At 46.2% G+C, this 27,297-nt stretch overlaps 1 protein-coding gene across 1 annotated transcript in view; it reads left to right on the top strand.

Annotated features, from left to right (window-relative positions):
* The window catches only part of CUNH1orf94 (chromosome unknown C1orf94 homolog), a 42,025-nt gene extending 15,761 nt beyond the window's left edge, over nucleotides 1-26,264 (top strand). The window contains exons 2-7 of the mRNA XM_051188843.1: nucleotides 3,321-4,009; nucleotides 7,803-8,063; nucleotides 9,262-9,437; nucleotides 14,262-14,339; nucleotides 18,212-18,408; nucleotides 26,009-26,264. Coding sequence (XP_051044800.1) covers nucleotides 3,321-4,009; nucleotides 7,803-8,063; nucleotides 9,262-9,437; nucleotides 14,262-14,339; nucleotides 18,212-18,408; nucleotides 26,009-26,084 — 1,477 coding nt within the window. The 3' untranslated portion in view covers nucleotides 26,085-26,264. The remainder of the gene's footprint in view (nucleotides 1-3,320; nucleotides 4,010-7,802; nucleotides 8,064-9,261; nucleotides 9,438-14,261; nucleotides 14,340-18,211; nucleotides 18,409-26,008) is intronic.
* Nucleotides 26,265-27,297: the final 1,033 nt, after the last annotated feature.

The raw sequence follows: 27,297 nt of genomic DNA, 5'->3' as shown, positions 1-27,297 counted from the left end.
GTCAGGGATGGCTAATGCCACAGATGACAGGCTCAAGATTCACTGTGCTGATCCTCCAAGGGCTGGCATTACAGGATGAAAGTGGCAACATCCCTCATTGCATTCAAATTGGGGAACAAGGCTCAGGTGAGAGCTAGGGGACTTTGGTGGAGCTACTCTCCAGAAAGAAGGCTAACCAAGGCTGGAGGAGTGAGTACAGGAACTGGACCAGATGTGTCCCTCCACATCAGCCTCCTCCCCAGCATGGTGACAAGGTCCTCGGTCTTTCAAAGGGAAAGTGTTCCTATCTGTGAAGTGGGAATGATACCGCCAGTTGTCCAGAGTTGTGCAAGGGATCAAGTGTGTGCTTGGATGTTAATACCCTTCCTGCTTGTGGTAGATTCATAATAAACAATGCCTCCATTAGCATTTGTGGAAGGTACCCGGAGAACTCACAGCCAGCGTGGCCACCTCTATCTTAGGTACAGTGTTTACTTACAACTTTTAAACAACCCCATTGGCCTTGGCAGAGTATCCAGAGGGGAGAGAGCAGGATGAGCCAGGTTTGAATTGTTCCAGATGTCCACAGCAGTCTGGTGGCCATGGCAGACTGTGCAGAGGTGGGCTGGGGTGTCTTTGTACAGATCTAACCACTGATAAAAGCACAAACACCTGGTTTGCTATGTGCCAGCTTGTGTTACTTCACAATATCTTAATCTTTGACCATGAGAAGAGGGTGTGGCCTGACAGATACAGGAAAGCAAGGCTTACACAGAAGCTAAGGGGCAGCACAGGAATTCCCTTTCGGCACCCATGGGTCTTTTTCCATCACCTTCTTTCATACTGGGAAAGACCAGAGTGTCAGTTGGGTGTCAAGTAGGGACTATGCCTGGGATCTTTTAGAAGGTGTTTTTATGGAGGACTTAGTGGATAGCTTAGTCATTCAAGTTTTTGTCTTGAAGTGTGAGGGCCAAAATTCAATTCCCAGAACCCACATAAAATGACAGGTGTAGTGGTATGTACTAGTAATCCCATCCCTAAGGAGAAAGAGACTGGAGGGTTACTGGAGTTTTCTGGCCAACTGGTTGATGAACTCTAGGCCAGTGAGAGACCCCGGGAACAACATCCCTGGGGAAGATAATTGAAGTTGACTTCTGTCTTCAACACATACAAGAGCACACATAAATCTCTCCCCACACAAATGCACACCACACACACACAGGCACACGCACACACACACACACTCACAGTTCATACATACAGGCATGCACAGGCACAAACACACAGAGACACTGGGGGAAAAAAGAAGCTGCTTTCCTGCCACTTGACACCTTTGAAGATTCAGTAGTGGTGTGTGTGTGTGTGTGTGTGTATAATATAGACACCATAGACTATCTCAATGGCCCCGTGTATCTGCTTCCAGCTTTCCCCATGATTGACATGTACAGCCTATGAAGGATCTTGTCTCTTGTGCCCTCTCCCTTCTTCAGATGGATTAGTTTTAAGGGAAACCCTAAACACAATTGATCTATACATATTTACCATGTAACTGTGAGAGATAAGGGCTGCTTTTGTTTGTTGTTTAAGTGTGACCACAATGCTGTATTCACAGTGTTATAAAGCAAGCATCCTTGGGGTGAGGCTAATTGAGAAAAGCTATTGGCACACAGCTGGCATTGCCAGGTAGTGGATATGGGTAGAGGAAGTAAAAGCTGCTCCTTCAAGCAGCTGGGCCCTAGGACTTGAGACTCACCTGATTCCTTGAGAGGAGGAGGAGGAAGAGCCAAAACTTGGGGCACCGTCTTTACTCTGATTGTTCCTGGGGCACGGCGGTGAGAGCAGGGCCTATTTATAGCCCTACGTCTAGACATGGGAAGGAGGCAAAATGAAGGAAGTATTTGAGAGGGCCAGGGAGAAGGAGAGAAGAATATGAAGAGAAGAGAGAGTGAGAGTAGGAAGTGAGCCTTCACCTGTGGACTGCCAAGGGCAGGCTCTGCTCCCTGGTTCTGAGTGAACTGTAGATCTGTGTGCATCAAAGTGTGTGTGTGTGTGTGTGTGTGTGTGTGTGTGTGTGTGTGTGTGTGTGTGTCCGTCCACCCTCAGAAGCAAACAGCACTACCAAAAAGGCAGGGACATCCCATGAACACTGTGTTGGGTATTTCTTGTGCCTTCTTAGTAGATATTGGATTATCAGACAGACCATGCTTTGGTTTGCCCTCAGTGAAGCTGTAGCAGCTAGCAGCTGAGCCCCACACATGCATCCCTTTTACTTTTTTCCCCTCTGCCTCTTAACCATCTTTCCTCTTTGTGGGCATTGAGTGGCTGCTGAATCAGTTTCCAGAATGTCCCAGGCATTGGCAACTCTGTCTAGCCTTCCCAGGAACCCCTCATGTATGATAGCAGGTGTTTCTAAGCTGGGGAACCCTGGCTTACCTGGGAATGCAGTGGAGGAAGGTGCCCCCTCACCAAGGTTGCTGGGGGCTAGTTGAGGGGGCAGGGTTACCACCTTCTCCCTGTCCTGAGGAGAATCAGTAACCAGGAGCTAGGAATTCATTGACTCATCAATCACCATCAGGCTCTTGGGGTCTAGATCACTAACAGAGATCAGGGACAGGGGAAGACAGGGTCCAGCCCAATGCAGCCATCATCTACAATAATATTCCAATTCAAATGCCATGACCCCACCAGAGGCCACGCCAGCAAGGGTAGATACAGATGCCCAGATGGTCACACTGTGGAATTCAGGATTCAAGGTCTGGTCAGACTGGGAGCCTGAGTTATGTGGACTTAAGCACAGACAGGTGTGTGACCCTGTGACAGAGTGTCTGTACTATTCAACCCCCCCTCTGTGATATCCCTGTGAATCACACAGGATATTGGAGTATCTGAGATGCTGAACAACTTGCTCAGGGTCACACAGATTGAAAGTTACAGAAACAGGCATGAGTCTTACTGTGCCCTCCTACAAGAGTATTGTATTCCTGGAAACTTCTTCAGACTCTAGATCTTGTTCTTTGAACTGCTTAGTCACAGCCAGCCCCTTTGCTGCTAGGCAAATCTCTCCAGTGAACTGTCTCTCTGCTATTTGTTGCCTTGGAGCCTGAGGAGAAAGAGACAGACATCAGCACTATAGCCTAGCAGGTGATGTTGGCTTTGTGTCCACCTGGCCCATTTTTTCCCTCTTGAGAAAGCAACAGGTTCTTCTCATTAGGAAACAAGTTTTCAACAGGTTGTGACTCCCACTTCTTTGCCGAGGCCTCCATTCTGCAGCCTGCATCCTGCTGGCAGAGCCACTGGTGGATGAGGGCACTCACTTCACCATGTCTTTGTATCTTTTGCAGAGCCCTGGAGCTGAGTGGGGGCAAGGATGAGATCTCCCTGCTGGTGGAGCAGGAGTTCTTAAGTCTCACCAAAGAACACCTCATCTTGGTCCAAGAGGGCTCTGGGGAGCTGGCCACCCCTATTGTCACTCCCCAGGGGACCCGGGAGCTGGCTCCCTGCTTCCTTGTGCCTCCTCTGGGGGCAGATAGCACTGAATACCCAGGATCCTCTGTGACGGCTGGTGACAAGCTTCGGGAGCAGAAGCTGTCCATGCCCATCATCAGTAGCAGGCAGGACTGTGATTCTGCCATGTCTACAGTTACAGGCATCCTTCGTGCTGCCAAGGTCAAGAGTGTCAAGGGAACAAAGGACAAGAGCCATAGCCTGGGTGCCTCTAATTCAGAGATCAGCAAGCTCCTGGCCCAGTTCCCGCTGAAGTCTACTGAAATGTCCAAGGCCCCTGACAACAAGATTGTGCTGGAAGAGACCAAGGTCATTAAAGACTTCCTGCAGAACAGCATGTTCAATGGCTCCGGACCCCGGGAGCCCATGGGGCTGGGCCCATTCCTACTGCTGCCACCCCCACCGCATCCTGCACCCCCTGACAAGCTCCCTGAGTTCTCTCCTCCGAAAAGGCAGCTTCCAGTGTTTGCCAAGATCTGCTCCAAGAATGAGGCTGACCCCACTCTTGATGGCCACCACTGGATTGGTGAGTGGACCTGGGAGCAGGGAAATGGGGGGGGGGTGGTTTCCAGGGAGGAGGGCCTTGAGCAGAAAAGCTGATCAAAGTCATGGTGCAAAGCAAAAGAACAGAGTCTCTCTCTCTCTCTCTCTCTCTCTCTCTCTCTCTCTGTGTGTGTGTATTTCTGGAGACAGAGGTGTCAGATGAATTCCTTTGTGATTCTCCATCTTATTTCCTGAGATTTGGTGTTTTACTCACCTGACACATAGCCTTCTGATGCAGCTAGAGTAGCTGGCCATAGGGTTCTAGAGGTCTCTCCTTTGCCTCCCCAGGAATGGAATTATAGCCACACGTCACCATAAACAGTGATGCTGGAAATCCAAACCCAGGTTCTCAGGCTGCGGTGACAAACATTTCACTACCTTTCTGACTTTACTAGGTACCCAGAGCATTATGGAGGAAGTATTTACCTTCTCAGGGATGATCCCACACTGGGGTCTAGGCTAGGAGAGAAAATTGACTGGAAGCTGGGAGTACTTAACCCCTGATGGAGGCACCCACCCTAGTCAGCAGGACCACTCTCTGTGGGGCCTAAGTTATCCAGGAATAGTTCAAATTGTTGGTCCTGGAATTTGTTCCCTGGAACTCTAGAGTTGTAGCTAAGTGTATTTTCTACACTTGAATGGGGACTCCACAGTCTTCCCAGGAAACTCAGCCCCTCCCCCAAGTACTTCCAATTCCTTCCTGGGATTCTGCATCATGTATGCTCAGACTGGATGACAGAGCCATTTGCCTACAGCCCCCAGCTCCCTGGAGAACAACCAAAAGAAAGGTCACCCCCCCCCAGGCTGAAGTGTGATGGTTAACTGACAGTGCCTGCATGGGAAGGGCCCACATCCACTTCTCTGAGAAATAAGGACAAGGTGACCTTCCAGAGCATTCTACATTCTGGAGCACTTGTAGGACCCCAGGAAATCAGAGCTGAGATGACAAGCTGGACTCAGTGCCCAGCAGGCCTGGAGGACCTTTGGAATGGCTTTGGGATGATAGCCCGTGGAAGGAAGTTGAACCTCCCTCCCCAGGGTGAGAAATACCCTCTTCTTCTACAGGAGACCCTTCATGTTCCTCGATGAAGAGGCTGCAGATTAGGGTATCTTGTCCATTTCCCCTCCCCACACTCAGAAAATACCTTTGCACACAAACCTGTGGACAAGGTATGCCAGAGGCAGCTCTGTGCAGGGTGAGTGCATTCATTAGGGAAATCACAGGGGTAGTGTGTCTGAGGGTGCCTATGTGTGTAACTAGCGAGTGTGTTTGTCATGTATGTGTCTGTATAGTTGTGAGGCAGAGGGTAAGGGTAAGATAGGTGTGTGTGTGTGTGTGTGTGTGTGTATGTGTGTGAGTGTGTGTGTGAGAGAGAGAGACAGAGACAGAGGGAAAGACAGAGAGTCAGAGAGACAGAGAGGGAGGGAGAGGAAGATGGCAGAGAGAAGAGAGGGAGGGGGAAGAGAAAGAGGGGGAAGGGAGAGAGAGAGACACAGAGAGTCAGAGAGACAGAGAGGGAGGGAGAAGAAGATGGAGGGAGAGAGAGAAGGGAGGGAGGGGAATGGAAAGAGAGAGAGGGAGAGAGAAAGAGAGAAGATGTCAGAGGGGTCTTGCAGATGTTCAAGGATGTATGGGAGGCTGTAAATATGGCAGTCTCTGGGGTGGAAATGACTATTATTAGTGGCTATGTTATTTCAGCATTCTAGCTGGGGGCTAAACTCAGCAACCAGAGGAACTCCTGGAAGAGACTCTGGGGACATGTTCTGCTAAAATTGTCATAGTCTCCTAAATTGGCCCTGGCTATAGCAGTGTTTGCCTTTCATGGGAAGGTACGGTCCAGGTCCATGTAGAGGCTCTCAGGGCTGCTGAGTAGTGGCAGGGGGCCTGTGATATGGTGGGATCATGTCTCCTGCCATAGGTCACAGCTGAAGCACAGGGCCTCAGATGCAGCTGGTACCAGAGTCCCCAGGTGCCTGCAGTTTGTCTAGAGCAGCCCAGAGCCATCCCCCTGCACATGGGCATCTCAGCCAAGCTCTGTGGAGGCTTTCAGAGACAGCCAGTCTGAGGAAGAAGCAAAGGGCAAAGCTTACTTTCTTCTTCTAACAGAGAAATGACTTAATAATAATTATGTCCATATGTGAGTATATGTATAATACATATAACATATAACTTATATGTATACACGTTTATAAAGCTGTCTCTCTAGTTCTTGGTCCCAGGAATTGCTCAAATACCCAATCCATAAATGCTCATAATGGCATACAACATATGCACTCCTTTCTACACATGTAAGCCATCTACAGATTACTAATGGTGCCTGATCCAATGTCAAGGTTGTGTAAATGGTGGTTACAGCATGTTGTTTAGGGAATGATGACAAGAAATTTTGTATGTTTTCAGGAAGGGTACAGTTCTTTCTTGGAACCACTGTTACACACACACACACACACACACACACACACACACACACACACACACACCATTTTCGAAGAAAGTGTGACCACACTAAGGGGAAATGTGGGTGAGAGTTCTGTAGAGGTGTCACAGACGTCAGGTGTCAGAGTGTCCTTCTGCAAGGGATGGATGCACAGTGTATTTACAGTGCGACCCAAGTCTGGCATCCGTTGAGTCATTTATGATGACTCACTTTGTCCCTTTGATGTTTCCTGGTATTGCAGTTGCCCAGGCCTGTGACACCTTCCTGATGGCCCCAAATGAAAGTCTTGCTAAACCTCCTTTCCTTCTTGGTTGAAGGATCCTCTCAGACAGACGAGATCCCAGCCATTGTCTTCTCCCATTTTGTGTCTGTCACCTCATGGTGCCCATCTGCCTTGCCTAGGGCTATTTCTGGACACATCTCCCTCTTTCTTGTGTGAGCTCCTGCAGGGCAGCCTGGCTCTGACTCATCACTGTGTCCCCAGTACCCAGGGCAGGACCTGGTGCTGATGGGAGATCCGTATCACCTGTGAGAATCACAGCAGAGGTGAAGTTCATGATGAGGGATTAAGCAGCATGGCTCAACTCTGTTCTGTAGGGATGTGTGTCTCCTTACCTAAACCACATGCTCCCTCATGGCCAAACCATATCCAAGCTACCTTGAATCCTTAGCCTGGTACTACAGGTAGAAAGAAGGAGGAGGGCAGAAAAATGAAGGAAAGGGAGAAAGAGAGAATGAAAATGAATGGGCAGGCATAGTGACACACACGTTTAATTTCAGTACTCAGGAGCAGAGACAAACAGATCTCAGTGACCTTGAGGCCCTGGTTTATGTAGTGAGTTTGAGGTCAACCAGGACTACATAGTAAGTCCCTGTTTAAGAAAAAAAGAAAAGAAAAAGGCATGGGTAGATGAATAGGTGTGAGGATAAACAAATGGATAAATGAAATGACTGATGAGTAAATGGAAAGATGGATAGATAGGATGGATGGATGGATGTATGGATGGACAGACAGACAGACGAATGTACAGACGAACAAACAGATGATGGATGCATGGATGGATGGATAGATGCATGGACAGCTGAGTAGGTGGGTGAATGGATCAATAAGCACACAGACTTGTAGATGGGTAGATGGAGAGATGGCTGTCTAAGACAGGGAGGTCAGAATGGGCAGCAAACAGAGCAGACTTCAACATGAGCCTAGAGATGCACCTGACTGAGATACAGTTCCTAGTATGGCCTGGACCTTAGTATGAGCTATGGACTGCAAAAAAAGTAATCTACAAGAAGTGTTTGCTTCCCAGAGGCTTTGATTCAGTTTCCCTCTTTCTGTAGAAAGAACCCCTGGCGCCAAAGAGCTGACCAAAGGTCGAGAGAGCCTCTTTATCAGCCAGTGGCCCCAGAGCCGGAAGGACACCTGTGGTGAGGAGGGTCACAATGACTCAATTGGCACCATCTCTATGACCCTGCCAACCAAGAAGCCTGTGTGGCCGGCTGAGAAGAACCTGCTGTATGAGTTCTTTGGGGCCACCAAGAACCCTGGTGGGCAGCTGAGACTCCGAAGCAAAGTGGATATGGATGGGCTGGATCTGAAGTGTAAGTGAACCTTCCCTAGGTGGGTACCCAGAAACCACAGGTACCCTGGTCTAGGCAGTGCTACCTCATTCTGTCCATGGGCAAGTCACCATCTCCCCCTTGGGTTTCAGAATTGTTAACTCCATAAAATGGAGGAAATGATTTTCTCCCAGCATCCCCTAAGGGAATCCAGTTGCTAGAGGAATGTAATTGGTTTTCAGAGATCCCACAAGCACAAACAACAACTGATGTGGTCCATAGCCCCAATCTGAGATACATTACAGCTTCTAAGTTTGCCCAGGCCACAGAGAAATCCATGCTTTGTATTATGTCCACATTGAGATTATCCACGGTCTGGCCTGGCTTCCTTTCCTTTGTCCTCCTACAACTGCTTTAACCATAAAGTCAAAACCCCTTTCCAAAAAAATTAACAGAAAAGGGTGTGGTGGAGGGGCATGTTTCTGATTCCATAGTTCATGGATGTCTCTGTAGAAGGGAAGAATCCAGTATTCTTGTGCAATAACAATTAAACCTCTTGCTTTAGAACACAGTATTAAGTTCACCCACACTGAACTAGTTCATGTTTTTAAATACACAGGAAAACAGAAATAGCTAGAGAGATGGCTCAGTGTTTAAAGGTGTTTACTGCTCTTCCAAAGGGCCAGAGCTCAGTCCTCAGCACCCACTTTGGGTGAATCACAAGCTTTAATAGTTCTGATAACCTTCTCTCTTTCCATACACATACACATAAAGAAAAATAAAACTTAATCTTTAAAATACTTAGAAAACCATCCCTGTATAGAGACAGCAACCTACACAAAGTTGTTGTGTTGCTCAGTATCCAGCCCTGATGGGGGTAGATTTAGTCATTAGAGGGAAATCCCATGCAATAGCTTTGCACTTGTTTGTATAAAGCTAGAATTCGGTTTTGCAGGTAGGTGGAACACAGCCTTAGTAATGTGGCTTATCGAATGCCTTGCTCACCAGCCTCATTTACCAGTGAGTGATGGAGAGAGAAGCCTTTCCTTCCAAATGAGCAAGTGGTGCACTAATGATGTTTTCCTGGAGCTAGAGAGCTCCTGGACTTCGAAGGACCCTACTGGCACTTAAAGGACATGGCCCCTGAGAGTATGAATCCCTGGGGTGCATACAGAGTCATCCAGCCTCTTGCTGCAGGCACTGAGTTGCTCCCCCCACCCTACCCCACTGTGACTTGCAGTTAACCCACCTGCACTGATGCCAGACAAGAACAATATTAAGTACGCTGGGAATGTTTTCGCCCCACGCTTCACCACAGCCTTGACCTCGACCACTCTGAATCAGCCTCTCTGGCTCAATCTGAACTGTCCACCTCCACCAGTGTTCTCCAGCCACTCCACCTTCCCACAGTACCAGGTAAGCAAGTGGCTCTGGCTCCCCAACCCAGCCTGCTGCACCAAGAGCCCTGGGATTCCTCTGTAACGCCATCCCTAACCATAGGTCACATGAGAATGAGAGTAGACACTGTTCTGCAACTTCTGCAACTGTTTTCATTGTAACCATGCCAACTCACCGCTTGGCACACACACACACACACACACACACACACAAAACGTGCTCACACAATGCATACCATGTATACATGATCTTAAGATCCCACCTGAAAGGGAGTTAGAAGTGCCACACAAAGGGACAGTGAAGAATTTGTAGCAGGGGTTGAAATTTTCCTCACGGAGCTTATTTATGCAGGGAGAATGGACTTTCTTCATTTTGTCCATTTAACTTAATATCCCTTAAGAGCCATGGCCCACTTGGTGGAAGGAAGGAAGAATCAAATAAATGTCCACTCTAGTTTAAGCCTTTGTCCGATCCAATAACTTAACAGTCCCCTTAGGTAGTGCTCTGTGCTTTCAGGAGAGGTGCCCAGCGTCAGAGATTTCCCCAGCTTCCGGTCCCATTCCTGGCTTTTCCATCGTGTCACATAGTTACTCCAGGAAGCACAGGGTTTCAGACCTGTGCATCCAGGGCTTTGCTCATTTGCTGGCCTGGCCATGACTGGAAAGGGGAAATGGAGAGGAAATTTGTGCCACACTTAACTTGTCTTCCTCCATGTTCATTCTGCTTGGAGTCAATTGCCAGCTCTTTGTGGACAACAGAGCAAGAGTGGATGACTTAGACATCCTAGGTGGGTGAGGCGCCTCTCTACTCTATGGACTCCCAGAGCTGATGCCCCTTCTCCATCCTAAAGAGCTTAGCAAAGGACCTGTTTCTGTTTTGTTTTCAAAGTTTTCAGAAAGAATGAGCCCCCAATTCCCTGCCCTCCACAGGTGCAAAATGCCTTGCACTTCAGGACGAGGTAGAGAGTGTCTGGGGGAAATCACAGTGCATCATCTTCACATTAGTAATAACATCTTCCCACAGTCTCTAGAGAAGCATCAGGGTCATTAATTCATGGCTTCCTTCACTGGCATTCTGAGCCCCTTGCAATTTGGGGCTTTCCTAGTCCCCATTCATTTATTTACCTACTCATTGGCCGACTCGTTTTTATTTATTTATTCATTTTTCTGTAGTAATCTTAAAGACCTCTGCTCTGTGGTTACTTTAGGCTGAACGCTGCACTAGGTGAGGGCACTCAGAGGTGATGAAGAAGCTTTAAGTCCTGTTTAAGTTCAGGAGCAAATCAAAGACCAGGGGAATACACTTGACCTCAAAACCAGAAACAACTGCACACTTTCCCACAGTTGGAAGTTACTCTTGTTGAATGCATGTGTCCAGCTCATGGTATCAGGCTGCATTGTAATTCTCCACTTCACTTGGCTTTTTTCAATGAGTAAGGTTTGGATATGTTTCTCTGAGAGCCATGTCTGTCCTGTGTCTTCAGAGACACCTCTGTTCATATTGTAGGGCTGATTGTGACTTTCCTACAGAAGGAGGGAAACTGAGGCAGCACCTCTGTGTGACAAATTTCTAGATGCAGAGAGCACTTTCTTGTAGATCAAAATGATAGATTTTCCTATAACATGCACCAGAAGTTCAGGTCAGTCTAGTCTCTCAGACAGTTGTGTCCCTAGGCATATTCTGAAATATCCTCTGTTGTTTATTCTGATTTTCTGCTTTATGTATCCATCTCTCCATCCACTTGACTACTTATCCACATTCCCATCCATTTATTCACCTACCATTTGTCTACTTATTCATCCTTATCCATCTATCCATCCATCCATCCATCTATCCATCCATCCATCCATCCATCTGCTTCTGCAAAGAAGTGATGTTCTGCCCTGTCTGGAAGGACCTCCTTGATTCTGTGAGGCAATTCAGGCAGTGAATAGGTTCAATCAAAGCTAGCCACAAAGGAGCTGACCTTCCTAGATGGTGGCCAAAGACTGCACATCTGCCTCCTTATGAATCTCGGAATTTCCTAGTGCTCGATTTGGGACAACTGATCAGGAGGCCTGATACAATAGAGGGAAAGCAAATCTGAAACCAGAAGACAGGTGAGAGGGCTTTGCAACATCTGCACATTGTGGCCTTGGGCATGTTCCTTAACTGCCCCAGTCTGGCTGCAGGAGGGTGAGGCTTATCATAATTACAGCAGTCACAGAAACATTTGGTTGTAAGAATTAATTGAGCCCAAGCACAGGAAAGGACTCTTGAAACTCCCAGTGTGACACAGATGTTCATTACATTAATACTCAGTTAAGGCCCTCCAAGAAAAGGGGGTCAGGGAGTTGAGTAGTCCTTGAGGGGGCAGAAAGAACAGGGGACTAGTCTATCATGGTCTCTCTACATAAGGCCTAAAGAATAAAGAAGAGGGCCCAAATCCAATTTTCTCAGGGCTCCATGGTGGAGAGACTCAGAGATAGGAAGACAAGGTCCCTTGAAGAAGGGAAGCCATGTGGGGAAAGGCCACGGCCTCAAGCAAAGAGGAGTGAATGCTTATTCGCTCTTATTTGCCTTATTTGCTCACAATTCCACAAAGCTGCAATTCTAACAACTGCGAATGTCCCTAGAGTCAGGCAGTCTGTCTCATACTAATGAAGGAGGCACCATATCTTACAAGGAGGGGGCAGGGCTGGCCAGCTGTGTGCCCTCCATCGGCCTAGCGCAGAACAGGTGGTGGTGGTGGATGGCTGCGTGGTGTTTGCAGTTCTGGAAGAGGTGGGTGGCAGTTAATGGAGCTGAAAGTAAACAGCAGCAGAGGGGCCCTTAGCAGCCTGTCCAGAGGGCTTACAGCTCACCAAGGGTCTGGAATGAGCAAGGTCATTCCTTTGGTAGGACTTCTCTGGCCAGGTTCATTCCATGGTGGGGATGTAGGACTGTGCTGGGTCATGACAACGAGTGAGGCTAACCTGGTTGCAGAATTTTAGGCACCAGGGCATGAGGGGCAGTGGAGGGACTGGCTTCACACAAGGACTGGCAGAAGTGGGAGGGCCAAGACAGGAAGGTCTCAAGTGTCACCGCTTTGTGGCAGAGGGAGGGTAGAGGTCTCTGCTATAGCACGGGCTACTCTCAGAGACCTGGAATCTGAGGCTTCTGAGCTGAGGTACATCATCTCAGAGTTCCTGGAATCCTTCGTGGGGTGCTGAGGCTATATCATCAGGAGCATGTCTACCATTACCATTTTGGTGAATGGCACAAACCAAGGCCAGAGCAGAGGCAGCACTTTGGGTTGAAGAATGTTCTGGAAAGATGTCCTGGGTTGAGATGGGCACTGGGCTTTGAGCATCATGCCAGGTGCAAAATGCCCAGCCTTTTAGCTTCTCCAGGCCACATTGGATAAAGATGAGTTGCCTAGAGCCATACATTAAATATAGGGGTGTACAACCCAAGGCCCATGAGTTACTTTATATGATATTGTGACAAGACACTGTCATCTATGATGCCCACACCCTAGAATCATGCTATCAAGTTATAAAAGAGTTATACAACAATCTTATGATAATGTTTTATATAAACTTACAATTTCATGTTAGGCTGCATCCATAGCCATCCTGGTCTCCATGTGGGGACCTGCAGGGCTAGGGTTGAATACCCTTGTGATATAGGAAATGACTGGGTAGACACTTGGAGTGGTCATGGGTTAGTCCCCCCCTTGAAATATTTATGCAAGGTGTGTGAGTTTTGTGTCTGTATGAACATATTTATATCCAAGGCCCCACTCTTAGTCAGAGTTGTAAATCAATTCTCCACCCGCTTGGGCTAAGCTGCCCACAATGCTAGAGGGAGGGGCTAGTGGGGGATGACGGATAGCCCTAACATTTACAGAGTCCTTACTGTGTGCCCAGGTGCTTTCTCAGCTCTTTACTGGTATTCCTTTATTTATCCTCCTGCTTACCCTCACCATGAGCTATAGATACATACAGGCCCCTAGCAGAAATCCAAACAAGCATTCGGGGGAGGGGAACATAGTTGCATATCTGTACACAGAATCACAGCTGGTTAGACCCAGGCTCCATACACACACAGATGGATTTATCAATACGGGGGTTCGTCTTAGGTGAGAATTGGCTTAGGGAAAGGTAGAAAAGGCCCATGATGGCTGAGAAGACAGCCTGCTCCTTAATATGCTTGCCTTGTAAGCTCGAGGCTCTGGGTTTGATCCAGCAGAATTCAAATAAAAAAGCTGGGCATGGCGAGGGGGAGTTGCAGTCTTAGCACCAGGGAGGCAGAGAAAGGAGGATCTTTGGGGCTTACCTGCCAGTTGACATAGTCTACTTGGTAAGCCTCAGGCTGGTGAGAGATCTAATCTAATCAAACAAACAAAAACAAACAAACAAACAAGGTGGGCAGCATCTGAGAAGTGACCCAGGAAGTTCACCTCTGGTATCCACAGATGTGTATGCAAATAGCAAATAATGTGGTCATTCCCACTGGCTTCACTGGCTTGGCTCCACACATTTCTGCAGATAACAGCAAGACTCTCAGAGAGGTAGAGTAGCTTTCTCAGAGATACAGGTCAGCCTCTGAAAGTGTCAGTCTTTGGCACTCCTTCCTAAACATTCGTGAACACTCAATTAGGCTTTGGAGTCTGTAGAAAAGGGGATTCCCACACGGCCTGAATTTTGTTGGTCCCAGCAGGATCCAGTCAGCTCTAGGCAACTTTGTGGGTGATTGGAGAAGGTCAACCTGGGATGTAGATCTAGGCCTGTGAGTACCATGCTGAGCAGCTTCTGTACTCAGACTAGGGACTCTCACCTAGCATCAGGTAGCATCAGGAACCTTTCTCTTTCTCCTTAGGGCTTATACCCACAGCGGTCAACACGGATGCCCTACCAGCAACCTGTGCACCCTCCACTGGGGTGCTACTCTCGACAGGTGAGTAGATGATGTCCCCTTCTATACCCTGGCTTCATAAGGTCTTTAGGTTCCAAAGCTATCTGCTCCTTCATCTTTGCCTAGTGGTTATCACCATTACTTTCTGAACCATCACTGACTTATCACATGATACCAGATGTCACTTAAAAGAGTCCTTATCACATGATAATGCCAGGCCTTTCCCTAAGGCTTCTCCTACTCTAATTTAAATTTCTCAGCTACCTTACAATGCATGCTACGGATGGGGAAACTGAGACACAAAGAGATTAGACCAAAACACTAACACATAAGTTTGGGTAACTTCAGTGACTCAGAGACTTCCCAGGAGTCTTTAATTCTTGCTCATTGGCTGAACTGGGCTGTGGATCAGAGTCAGGACTATTCTCTTTTCTCTTTTGGTGTCTGAGCTGAAGATGCAGGAGCTGTTGCTTCTATCCCATTGACTGATAGTGGAAACTGACAGTGCTTCCAGGAGCCTCAGCTCTGTGTGTGGTGATGTCAGCCAAAGTCAACCCCCCAACTCTGCCCAGCATGGGTGGGCCAAGAGTCATCTTCATGCTATGTGGGCTGGCTAGTTCCCATACCAGACACTCAGTTTGGTTTGAAATTCAAATAAATAATGAACGCATTTTAGTATAAGTAAATCTTAAATATTGCACAAGACAAGTTTATGTTAAAAATACACTCACAGTTTATTTTCGGTTTGGATTCAACTGGTGTCCTGTAGTTTTATTTGCTGGATGTGGCAGTATGAATTACACAAGTACTTTAGGTACAATTGCCTCTTAGATATTAACTCAGGAGCAGCCTATGTTCTTGGCCACCATGCTGGACACCTCTTGTACATAAATACACAAATACTACTACAATAAGGCAACAAAGATAGTAACAGGCCTACATAGAGAGAAGCGAGAGAAATAGATAATAGGCTTGGGAGATGATTCAGTGGATAAAATGCTTGCTTTCCATGCATGAGGAATGGAGTTTGGACCCCAAGAAGAGCCACAAAAAGCTAGATTCAGTAGCATGTATCTAAATCCCAATGTGCCTATGGCAAGGTGGGGGATGAAGTGAACAAGAGACACTGCTTCAAAACAATGTGAAAGTTGAGGACTGACACCTAAGGTTGCCCTCTGACCTCCACATGTACACTGTGGTATATGTGCCTGTACACACACACACGTACACACACACACACACACACACACACACACACACACACGAAATATGTGTAGTTATTTGAATGTTCCTAAATACTTGAGCTGGCATATGTGCTTACACATACGCATCCACAGACATGGAAGCAGGCTGAGAAACACTGAGTCTTGGGACAGAGATGGGATATGAGCAAACTCATTTAGACTGAGGACATGGAGGGGACTGAAGACAAGTGTTCCACATTCCCAAGTGGACTTGCACCTCAAACACAGATCCATGAACAACCCACACCTTCAATTCTAGATCCTTCTAGCTTGCTCCCTCCCAGGGAGTCCCACCCTTTCTCTGAAAACCTCTTCTCTGAGCTGGCCTAATGCTGGTATGTTCTGGAGAGTATAGATGAGCCAATAAGTGAGAACTACCTTGGGCAGGATGCTTCTTCAGGAATAAGAGCCTTCTCCAACCTCACTTGGATAAGAGAGCCTATCTCAGGAATCCCACTCACATTACCTCCACCACAATCAGTAACATCCCCTCCTGGATCAAAGAGTCTTTTTAGGCAATTATGAGTGAGTATATGCTTGAAGGATATAGGATAAAACATGGTAGGAACTTTTAAGATGGAAGTCACTGCTGTTTATTGGTTTCTGTCATATCTTTGTAAGGACATTTATTTATATAAGTATTTCTGAAGAAGTGCATCCTGGGTGCATTATTCTATGCTTTTTGTAATAGATGAATATATTTGGTGGTGTTTCCAGAGCAACATAGAAAGCTACATGTGATGGCTTTGATCAATCTCTAGGAATCATGGGAATATCCCTGGACAAGGCTGGTATGAGCTCTTGTCTCTCACCCCTTTCATTCTAGTCTCTGCTAAGATTGAACACTTCCTATTGTGGAGACCAGGGACTCTGTGGCCCCTATAGAGTGTGTCCTGTGAGGTGTCCTTCTCTGTTCTATGAACTAGTGGGATAGTTGTCCTTTCAAGAATTTCAGTATCCACGTTCAATGTCACTAGGCCCTGAATCTTCTCTTTGAGTGGCATGGCAAAGACTTGGGGAGGGGTTCAGCTTTCAGAGTTCACAGCATAGTAAGGCTGAAACAGAACTCAGACTCTGAGTTGTCCTTGGGGGTTCTGAGTATAGGTCAGGATTGGAGACACATCTGAGTCGGTTATTGTACTTCTCTGTGCCTCAACTTTTTTGCCTCTCAAATGGGAATAATTAGTGCCTGTATTAGTTATTTTGCTCATCGTCATGTTAAAAGAGCTGACAAAAGCAACTTAAGGAAGTTTTATTTTTATTTTTCTGCCTAGTTTGAGAGTACAGCCCATCATGGTGAGAAGACATGGTCTCAGGAACATGAGGCAGTTGGTCACATGACACCCCCAGTTAGGAATCAAAGAGCATTGAAGGCTTGTGTTCAAGTGGTCTTCTCTTTCTCCCTTTTTATCCAGACTAAAACACCAACCCCTAAGGCTGAAGCTGCCCACATTTAGGGTGGTTCTCAGATCCTCTGGAAACACCTTCACAGTACACCTTGGGTAATTCTAAATTCCCATGAAACTGATAGTCTTGATGAGATATAGTGACAGAGGTGAGGTGAAGGCTATCCCACAGTCAGAGTGTTTCATACACACTAGCCCAAGTGAGTTTGTTTGTTTATTTATTTAGTTTTTCACACAGGATTTCTCTGTATAATAGCTCTGGGTGTCCTGCAACTAGCTCTGTAGGCACCAGGCTGTTTCAAACTCAGAGCCCCACCCACCTGTCTCTGCCTCCCAAGTGCTAGAATTAAAGGCATGGTCCACCACAGCCCACCAAGTGGGTTTAACTTAGACATGAACAGTCAGGGAGAAAGGGGGGTCTTGAGTATTGTAGCTTCTATGGTGGAAATCCAGAAACTTTTCCAGCTTTGACAGAAACTCCCCTCAGCACATGGGAAGATTCATATGAGGAAAGGCCTTCCCATGTATAGGCTGTCAGTATACATGTCAGTAATGGAACCTGTTGCTCTTGATGAGTATTCCCCATCATGTCAGAAGATGCTTAGTGCTCCCCCTTCTTCTTGCCTCCTCCCTGGCCTCTTTTACTGCATTCACTCTATTGTCTCAAAGCTGGAGCAGTAGCAATGAATAAGATGGGTGGTGCCTTGCTTGTTCATGGCAAGGAAGTGTGAACACCAGTTCTCAGCAGGCATTTCTCCAGGTATCCAGCAGAAGTAACACTGAATTCTCATCTTTCCCTCAGGTTTTTGTTGCCCTGCCTGCTTTCTGCACTTTCTTCTATATTACCCAATACTGTAGCCACTAGCCACATGTGGCCATTTAAAAGAATCCTAATTCAATAGCATCCAAACTTTAGCTCCTTATTCACCATAGCTGGATTTCAAGTGTTTGATAATCATAGCTGGAGGGTATGCAGCAGGCAGTCCTCATAGCACAGATCTATTCTTCCCTGGCAGGAGTTCCCACTGGGTGAGGTTGTCTAGGGCTCACAGTCTGTTGAAGTCTGAAGGTAGGAGCCAGAAATGTGAATCACTAGACCTTCCCCACACAGAGTAGATAGTGTTTGTCCATTTTACAGATTAGGAACTTGAGGCTCAGATACATAAGGCAAGTAAGGGGCACACAGGTTTATAAGGTAGAGGCTGGGGTTAGGGTCAGAGATGGGAGATGTTGAGCTTGTCCCTCTCTTCTCTCTGCCCTGCAGGTGACACCGTACAACCCACAGCAGATGGGACAGCAAATTTTCCGATCTTCCTATACACCCCTGATGAGCTACATCCCCTTGGTCCAGCCCAACTATCCATATCCTCAGAGGACCCCCCAGAAGCTTCCCGCCAACCCCCGAGATCCTACCCAGATGGCAGGAGATGGGCCTCCATACCTCTTCCCCCAGGGATATGGGTGAGTCTTCAGCCATGGTGGGGGTGGGGAACTGACCTGCATCTAGATGGCTGTCAGAGAGAGCAAATGTATGGGGTGGACTTTCTTGGTATACATGCCCCATGGCAGTGTGTGTGTGTGTGTGTGTGTGTGTGTGTGTGTGTGTGTGTGTGAGAGAGAGAGAGAGAGAGAGAGAGAGAGAGAGAGAGAGAGAGGTCTTTGTACCTGTGCCCAATGTCTCTGAGAACTTGGAGGGAACATCTGTGGAGGTGAATCTGGGCTGGGATCTAGGAGGAGCCCTTTGAATGTACTTTGCAGACTGCCACCTACAGGTCAGTTGTAGAACTGCAGCTGCCCAATCAGAAGCAAGTAGGCACTCTGTTCATTCATGGGTGCTGCAAGTGGTTCATGATGCCCTGTCATTATCATTGGATGAATTGCAATGAATGTGGTTAGTTAATCTGTATATGACTCCTATCCACTTCCTGATGCATCTGAAGTCCTTGCCAGGCTAATCTTTCAAGTATCCCCCCCTGGACTTCTGCCAGGTCCTGGTGAAGGGACTCCCACAGCTTGTCTGCCAAATGTCCCCTCCCCCCCCCCCATTAGTAAAAAAGTCTGGAATTTCCTGGGTTTGTGTGAGTGGCTCAGCTGCAAACTCGCAGTACAAACTGGGCAGTTAGGATAAAAATTCCTCTTGGTTTGTGTATGGTGTGGAGTACCAAAATTGTGTTTGTTTTAACATAAGTAACAAGTGGCTACTCACTCCAATAAGCCAAACCCTCAGCTAATATTAGTGATCCAAGGCAGAGGGCACCATTCCATTCTTGTGGACTTCAGAATCCTAGGCAGATCATGGGGCATGTGTGTCCCATTTGGAAAAACTCAGATACGAAGGTTAGGATGAAACTCTCTAGGTGACATTGATTCCTGCCTCCCCCCACTCTACCCAGCAGACACCCTTTCCCCACCTGACCCACTGCATGACCCCAGACTCTTGCCCTTTGAATCTTGCATCTCCCCTAATATCTTATGAAAAGGGATTGATGGTTCAAAGAGGTTTTCGTAGTCAGATCTGTTTGGGGAAAACCGTAAGAAACAAAGACAAGCAGATTTCTTAACAGTTGGAACTCTCAGATCATTTAATTGCCTGGGGTGCTCGGAGAATATTCAAGAGGCAGTCAATGGTGGTATTTGAATATGATATCCATGACTTCTTTTTATATCTTTCCTTTCTCCTCTATTTCCTCTTCTCTTCCTTCCTTATCCCCCCTTCCCTCCCTTCTATTTTGTAGAGCACAGCATGGTATGTAGAACCCCCACCACCATCATCACACACACTAAAAAGTGCTGTGTTAATTCATGGAGTTAATGTGAACTCAGCCTACAGGGATCTCATAGATAATAAGGCCTACTCCTTCCCCTCAAAAAGCAGAGGACTAGAGCTGGAGACACGGCCCAGCTTACTGTTCTTGCAGAGGACCCAGATTTGGTTCCCAACACTCATCATCCAGCAGCTCACAATCACCTGTCACTCTAGTTCCAGGGGATCCAATACCCTCTTCTAAGCTCTGCAGGCACCCCCGATGTATGACATATACAAATTGGTGCAAACACACATACATATACATAAAGAAAAAAAATGAGGACTTGTGGGACTGGATGGCACATGTTCTGGTAAAGTGAAGAAGAAATGGCCCCAGACCAGAAGCAAAACCTCAGAGGGGACCTTAGTGAGTGTCTAGAGAGGCAGTCTAGGCAGGGGGATGGAAGGGCAAGGCCATCATTTAAACACCCCTTTGAGCTCCTGATTTTGATGTGCCAGGAATTGAACCCAGATCCATACTCATGCTGGGCAAGTAACTTGCTACTGAACTATCCCCCAAACCCAGAAGGTGCGAGGCAAACTAGAGGCCTGGGAACAGAGGCATGTATGGTTTAAAGTATTAGATTTGTCCTTGGAAAATAGGATTGGAAAGAGAGGTTGGGATTATATTATTAAAGGCTTTTGACTGCTAGGCCTGAAGATCTAATAAAGGCCTGTGCACATCAGAGTGAACACACAGGCCTAGGGGAGAGAACAGAAGATGAGGTGTAGTCTGAAGGCCTCAACAAGAGGTTATCTATTACCTTCCTGGAGGTGAGAGTGAATGAGGCTGCTGAAGGATGCAGAGAACTAACTATTCCTCAGCTGGCAGTGACCCCTGTGTTACCACCCCATGATTCTTCACAGGACAAACTGGAATGCTGGCTGTCCAGAGAGCCAGGGAAGTTGTAAGCACAGAGAGCAGAGGCCAGATGTTCATGTATCTTTGGGGAGACAGCGGGAGGGGGGAGAAAGGCAGGAAGGGACAGTCCAAGAAGTAGGCACAAGATTGAGAAGAGTTGGAGACACTGGGGACAAAGAAGAGTGATGAGTAAGGAAAGGTGGCAAGTGGGGATAAACAATGCCAGAGAGCTGGGAAAACCAGGAGGATGGGGCCAGAAACAGGTGCTAGTCTGGATCTCTACAGAGGATGGTTTATTCATTTATCAAAAAACAAGCAAACAAACAACTGATGGAGGGAGCTGGGAGATGGCTCAGTCAATAAGTGCTCACTATGCAAGCATGAAGACCTGATGCTGACCCCCAGACCTTGCACCGGAAGCTGGGCATGGTGGTATATACTTGTGATCCCAGAACTGTGGAAGCAGAGATGGGTGGATCCCTGGAGCTCACTGGCTAGCTAGCTTAGTCTGATTGGTGATCCACAGTCCCAGTAATAGAATCTCAAAAACCATGATAGATATCTCCTGAAGAAAGACTCCCAAAGTTAACTTCTAGTCTCCATATACTTGAACACAAGCATGTACATGCATGTGCGTGCGTGTGCACACAAACACACACACACACACACACACACACACACACAAATCTGATTTCTGGGCTTGTGGTACATGCTTGTAATCCCAACACTTGGGTAATGAATTAGGAAGATCTTGAGTTTGAGACCAGCCTGGGCTAGATGGTGAGATCCTGTCTCAAACAAAACAAAACAAAACAAAACAAACAAACAAACAAAATAAACTGGCTATAGCAAGAGCAATTCCAGTGCCTGGCACTATCCAAGTCAATCTCTCTCTCTCTCTCTCTCTCTCTCTCTCTCTCTCTCTCTCTCTCTCTCTGTGTGTGTGTGTGTGTGTGTGTGTGTGTGTGTATGGGGGGATAAGATGCAAACATATCATCAGAGGTTCAAAGGAGGAGGTGCTTTCTCCTCCTTCCTTGAACAAGGTCTCACTATGCTACCTAGAATTGGCCTTGAATGCATAGCCATTGTCCTGTCTCCCACACACAATATGTGTGCTGGGAGTAAGTCATAATGAGCTACCATGCCTGGCAAAAAAGTCTTCCTGAACCATGGTCATGTGTGTGTATGAGAGGCAAACACTGCACCAAGAAGGATTAGACATGCAAAGGCTCCTGAGTGACTGGAGTACTAAGGGATGGTGATAGTGATGGAATAGGAATCAGAGATAAGCTAAGGCTAGGCAGGTTGGGACTGGTCAGCAAGGAGCTTGGGGGCAAGGTTGGGTCTGGCAATGAATTTGGAGGTCATTAGAACATCCATGACAGATGAAGGCATTGGACAAGATGACTCACTAAGGAATGCACATGCATAGAGATGACACATGAACCCAAACCTGGGCTTCCAGCAGGTGGAGGGGCTGGAAGGGGCAAAGGGACCAGGAAAGGGGCTAGGAAGCAACTTCTAGTGATGAATGTGTGTGTGTGTGTGTGTGTGTGTGTGTGTGTGTGTGTGTGTGTGTGTGTGTACCATAAGGGAGTCAGGAAAAGAATGGAAGTCATGCACAGGAAGTGATTTGCAGAGGAGCACATGGGAGCTGGAATCCAAGTGGAGGAAATGAGAGCTGGGAATTATGGTAGTGTAGTTGCCGAGGAAGCTATGAAGCTGAGGATTGGACAGGACCTGGTGAGCTGGATAGGGTAAGGGAAGATGTATGCATTCCTGGTGGGTAGTTTGGTTTGGAGGACAGGCAGGGTCATCAGAAGCAGAGGAAGCAAGATGTGAGAGGGGATGCAGTGCCACAGATAGGAGCAAGGGCCTCATGCCCTCAGAAGAGGAGGAGGAAAACTCTTTAGTCACTCTGCCCAATTGATTTGCATAACCCATCAGGAATGACAACTACACAATTGATCCTCCAAGCAATAAAATAATAACTTTGAGCATTTCCTGGGGCATGAGTAATACTTGCTCTGGAAAGAGTATTATATCAGCTGCCCCAGGTCAATCAGGATGCAGTAGTTCTCAACTTGTGGGTCATAATCTCTTCTGAGGGTCAAAGGGCCCTTTCACAGGGGTCACCTAAGACCATCAGAAAACACAGATATTTACATTATGACTCATAACAGTAGTAAAACTATAGTTATGATGTAGAAATGAAAATAATGTTATGACAGGGGGTCACCACAACATGAGGAACTGTATTAAAGGGTCACAGTGTTAGGAAGGTTGAGAACCATGGCTAGGAGCTGATGTAGCTCTTCTTTTCTCCTCCCCTTCCTCTTCCTTCTCCTCTAAGAAGCATTCCTTGATAGCTTTACTCCATACTCATTGCTTATCCACCTGACCCTCTAGTGTTCATGCTGTCTAGACCCTTGGCAATTGATCTGATTGTAAGTGATCTACCCAGAGAAGCTAGGGACACGGGTTACAGTGACCAGATACCAGAGACAACAAGGTTAAATTCTTACTGATAGTCATTGTTACTGTTTTAGCTCTTATTTTATTAATCAAATCAAAATCCAGGATATCTCATATTACCATTACTCCTTCCAGTGCTGGGGATTAAACCCAGGGATTTCCACATTCTAGGCAAACACTGACACTGAGGTACACCTCAGCCTTTGTTTTTATGAGATAGGGTATTAGGAGCCGTTTCCCAGCAGCCTGGTCCCAGAGCAGTGTCAGTCCCAAAATAACACACAGAGACTCTATTAGTTATAAAACTGTTGATCAATGTCTAGAGCTTCTTATTAGCTAGCTCTGTCTTAAATATTAACCCATTTCTATCAATCTAAGTGTTTCCACATGGTCTTATCTTACCAGACAGAGGCCCAGACCTCTTCTCTCACTTCCTACATCTTGACTCCTCTCTACTACATCTCCCAGAACCCCCCTGTCTCCTAATCCCACCTATCTTGCTTTCCTATTGGCCAACAGGGCTTTATTCATTAACCAATAAGAGAAACATATTTACAGAATGATATCTCCCATCATCTCCTCTTTTCTGTCTAAATAAAAAGAAAGGCTTTAACTTTAACATAGTAAAATTACATATGACAAAACAGTTATCAAATAAGAACTATAGTTAACAATATTTAGTCCATTAACATTATCAGGAATTAAAGAAAATATTCTATCATCTATGTTTGTGAGTATAAAGTCTTATATGTAACTTATCTTTAATCCTAACTAAGGAAAACTATAACCATAACTATCTGTCTTCAACTCCATCAAAGAGCACAGAAGGATAGTATATAAACTTTAGAAATGACAGAGACATCTCTCTTCCTGGTCAGTCACTTGAAGTTCTGTAAATTGGCACATCCATCTTCTGCCCATAGGCCATAGTGTATCTGGCAGACTCCTCAGCAAAGCAGGAAATTTTAAACTTGCCACCTGTGTTGGCAGTTTGTCAGTCACTTTTCTCTGAGTCCTGCAGAATGTCTGGCAGACTCTTCCATGAAGCAGGAATCCTGCAGCAATGTCCATCTTGTTTCAGCAGTTACTTTTCTGTGGGTCCTGCATGTCCAGTTTAAACAGTTCAGACAAGAGCAGTATCTTGCCCAAATGGCTAGTCTTGCCATATTGAAAGCAAACTCCATAACGAGTTTCTCTTATGCTCATCTTCATTTCTGTGATGCAGATGGTATTGCCAGGAGCAGTTATGTCTCATTGTTAAGAAAAACCCTAAACCATTTAAAATGCCATATTATGTCGGTCTTTGAAAGGCTTGAAGAATGTCTATCCATTTGAAATATATCTCTATGTCTAGAAAATCTAACTAACTTAACTAAATTTTGCTATTATAGGTGACTATCTATAATCTGTACTAAATTATACATTACATTTTTAAATGAGCTATATAAATATAGTACCTAAACAAGAGGAGAAATATACTTTCACAAAATTGACATTAAATTTGTATCAATAAATGAAAATCCAAAATCCATTTCAAAACAAAGTATTCATTTCATATCATAATCCCCCTTTTACCTTTAAAAAGAGATTGGTTGTGATTATTAACCATTTATAACCAACCCCATTTAAATGAAAAATAAACATTTATACACAATATTTGGGAATTTGGGTGTCATTCTTTCCAAACTGCTTCCTGCTAGTTGGGGATGCTGTGATATCATGGGGATACTAAGAAGATGTAGAATTCCTGGCTGTAGTGGTTTGCAAAGCTGCCTTGTCCCGGCTGTTTTGAATGTTGGATCACCTGGGACACTGCTTCAGGGGGTTTTGCTTGATCAAACCATATTAATCTAAAAGGAATACATAGCTTTTCATTTTCAGTGGATACAAAAGTAGAAATTCTTGTCCATGGACTGTTGCTACTAGGGAGCCACAGATGCTATAAGCTGCTGAGGCCATTACACCCACACTGTGGCCTGCTCCATTGCTGCCTCTCTCCACTAACCCTCCCACTTTCTTGCCTCTCCATTTTATGGGAGAGTGTCTTGAAGGTGACTCTCTCTTGTAATATGCACATGCCCAGCTGAAAAGTGGTCTAGAATCCCTGGATTAGACTAAATCTAGCCGTTTGCTCTGCAGCAATTTGTATTAAGCTCTATGTCCATTTGAAGTGTGATAGGAGATGGATGAGGACATTGCAGTCATATCCCAGAAGTCTGCAAGTCAATCCCATCTGAAGAGGTCATGGGAACCTCCACAGAGGAGACAGCCTTTGAACTCTGTTTGGAAGTGTGCATACAAGTGTGCTGGTAAAGAAATGGGAGAGGTGGGTGGATCTCTGCTCTTGGAAGCAGAGGCGCACATCTTCCCTGCTAGTTGAGCCAGATGCCAGGCACTCACACAATGGTGTCTCAGGGAAACTTCCCTGGGGAGTGTTGACATAAAGGGGGCAGAGCCATTGAGGGGGGAAGTTGTACTGGTTTTGGCTGGACTCTGAGTTCAGGTTCCAGGACAGGCTCTGCTTTCCACCATGCTGTAGACTTCCCTCATGCGTTTGCTTGTCTAAGACAGACAGGTGCGCACAAGCTTATAGGTAAGGGGCTCAGATCCAGTTAACTTCACTCTTTGTGGCCCCTTCATGGTAACAGCATGGACTCTAGACTTCATCCTTACATGCTCCCAGCAGCTCCCTGCACCAGCATAGCAAGGGACACAGCTTTTCATTATCCTTTAACTGTGTCGTTTTGTTTTTGACTTGCCTAGAGCCAAATCCTTGTATGATGCTAAAGCTGTTAGCCTCCAAGCTCATTCCAGCTTCCCGACCTTTGACAGCCACACAATCAATAGATTATTTTCCCCAGTCTCTCTAGGCACACCAGAGACTTTGTCACTGCATCTATCTCTCCCCTCTCCTCCAGGTTCAACTCAGCGTCCAGTGGCCCCCTGATGAACAGCCCCTATTTTTCCTCCAGTGGAAATGGAATACGCTTTTAGACTTCTTTCTCTCTCCCCACCTCTCTTTGCCCTTGGATCAGGGCTAAAGGTTCTGGAATTCTGGATTCTGCAACAGCTTGGTGTGAAGTTTGGAAAGCCAAGGTTCCAACCAGGTGGCCGACAGAAAACAGCAAGACCAGACTCATCATACTGACCAGCACTCACCTGCATAGCCCCCCTCACGTGTGGCACATGCTGCAGACGTGTACCCTCCTATTTGTAAGACCACACAGGCACCTGTATTTAGCTAACATGACTGGTTTTTGTTTTTGTTGTTGTTGGTAAGATAGAAAGTAAGACACTTAATTTAGAACGTTTATATTTTATGATAAAACTATGAGCTGCTTGAATATGCGTGTGCCCGTTCATTTACTAGGCTGTGACTTTATGAAAGCTGTCCTGCTCATTCTCCTCCTATGAGTCTCAGGGATTCTTCAGACACAGACCCGGGGTCTTTGGAAGGTTTCTATCTACATTTGGAACCTCAGCAGTCAGTATCTTGAGAACTTATCTCTTTCCTTCTGTGATTCACTTACTCCCCAACATCCCAGATTCTCATTCCCTGTGAATCAGGTAGAAGTTTTATAAAAAGTCTCTCTTTGACATGGTGTTGGCATAGGGCATACTTTCTAAATGAATCTTAAGGGCTGATAAGATGGCTGAGCTAGTCAAGGCACTTGTTTTCAAGCCCGATGACCTGAATTTGATCCCCCGGACCCAATAAATAGAAAGACAGAACTGGTTCCTAGAAGTTGTCCTATGATCTCCATGCACGTGTATACACACGCACGCACGCACACATGCACACACACCCACACACGTATGCACACACACATGCATACTCAAATACGTGGAACAAAAATCATTCTAGAATGTGACAAACTCTAGTCAACGATGATGCACTGGTGTTAACTGTCCTTGACTCTGTCTTGTCAAACTCTTATCAATGACTTGAATGACAACACCAAGAGACTCCTGGTAAGATTTATGAAGAATGCACTATGGGTAGGAAACAGCCTGAATTAGTTCTTTAGGTCTACATCCAAGTGCGGGTATTGCTAATCAACTGTAGGATTTCATGACATTGAGGCTGGCCAGAGCTAAAAAATTCATTTTCTAATGGTGCTGCAAGCAGCTGTATCAACCAGAGTTGGTCTGTGAAGTGAGATCTATATGCTACCCTTTTAATGCTTGTTATCATGATGAAATTAAA

Source organism: Phodopus roborovskii, unplaced genomic scaffold (genome assembly GCF_943737965.1).
Source record: "Phodopus roborovskii unplaced genomic scaffold, PHOROB, whole genome shotgun sequence".
NCBI classification, from domain to species: domain Eukaryota; kingdom Metazoa; phylum Chordata; class Mammalia; order Rodentia; family Cricetidae; genus Phodopus; species Phodopus roborovskii.
Note: the sequence above shows the minus strand (reverse complement) of the source record. Positions and strands in the feature narration are given on the sequence as shown.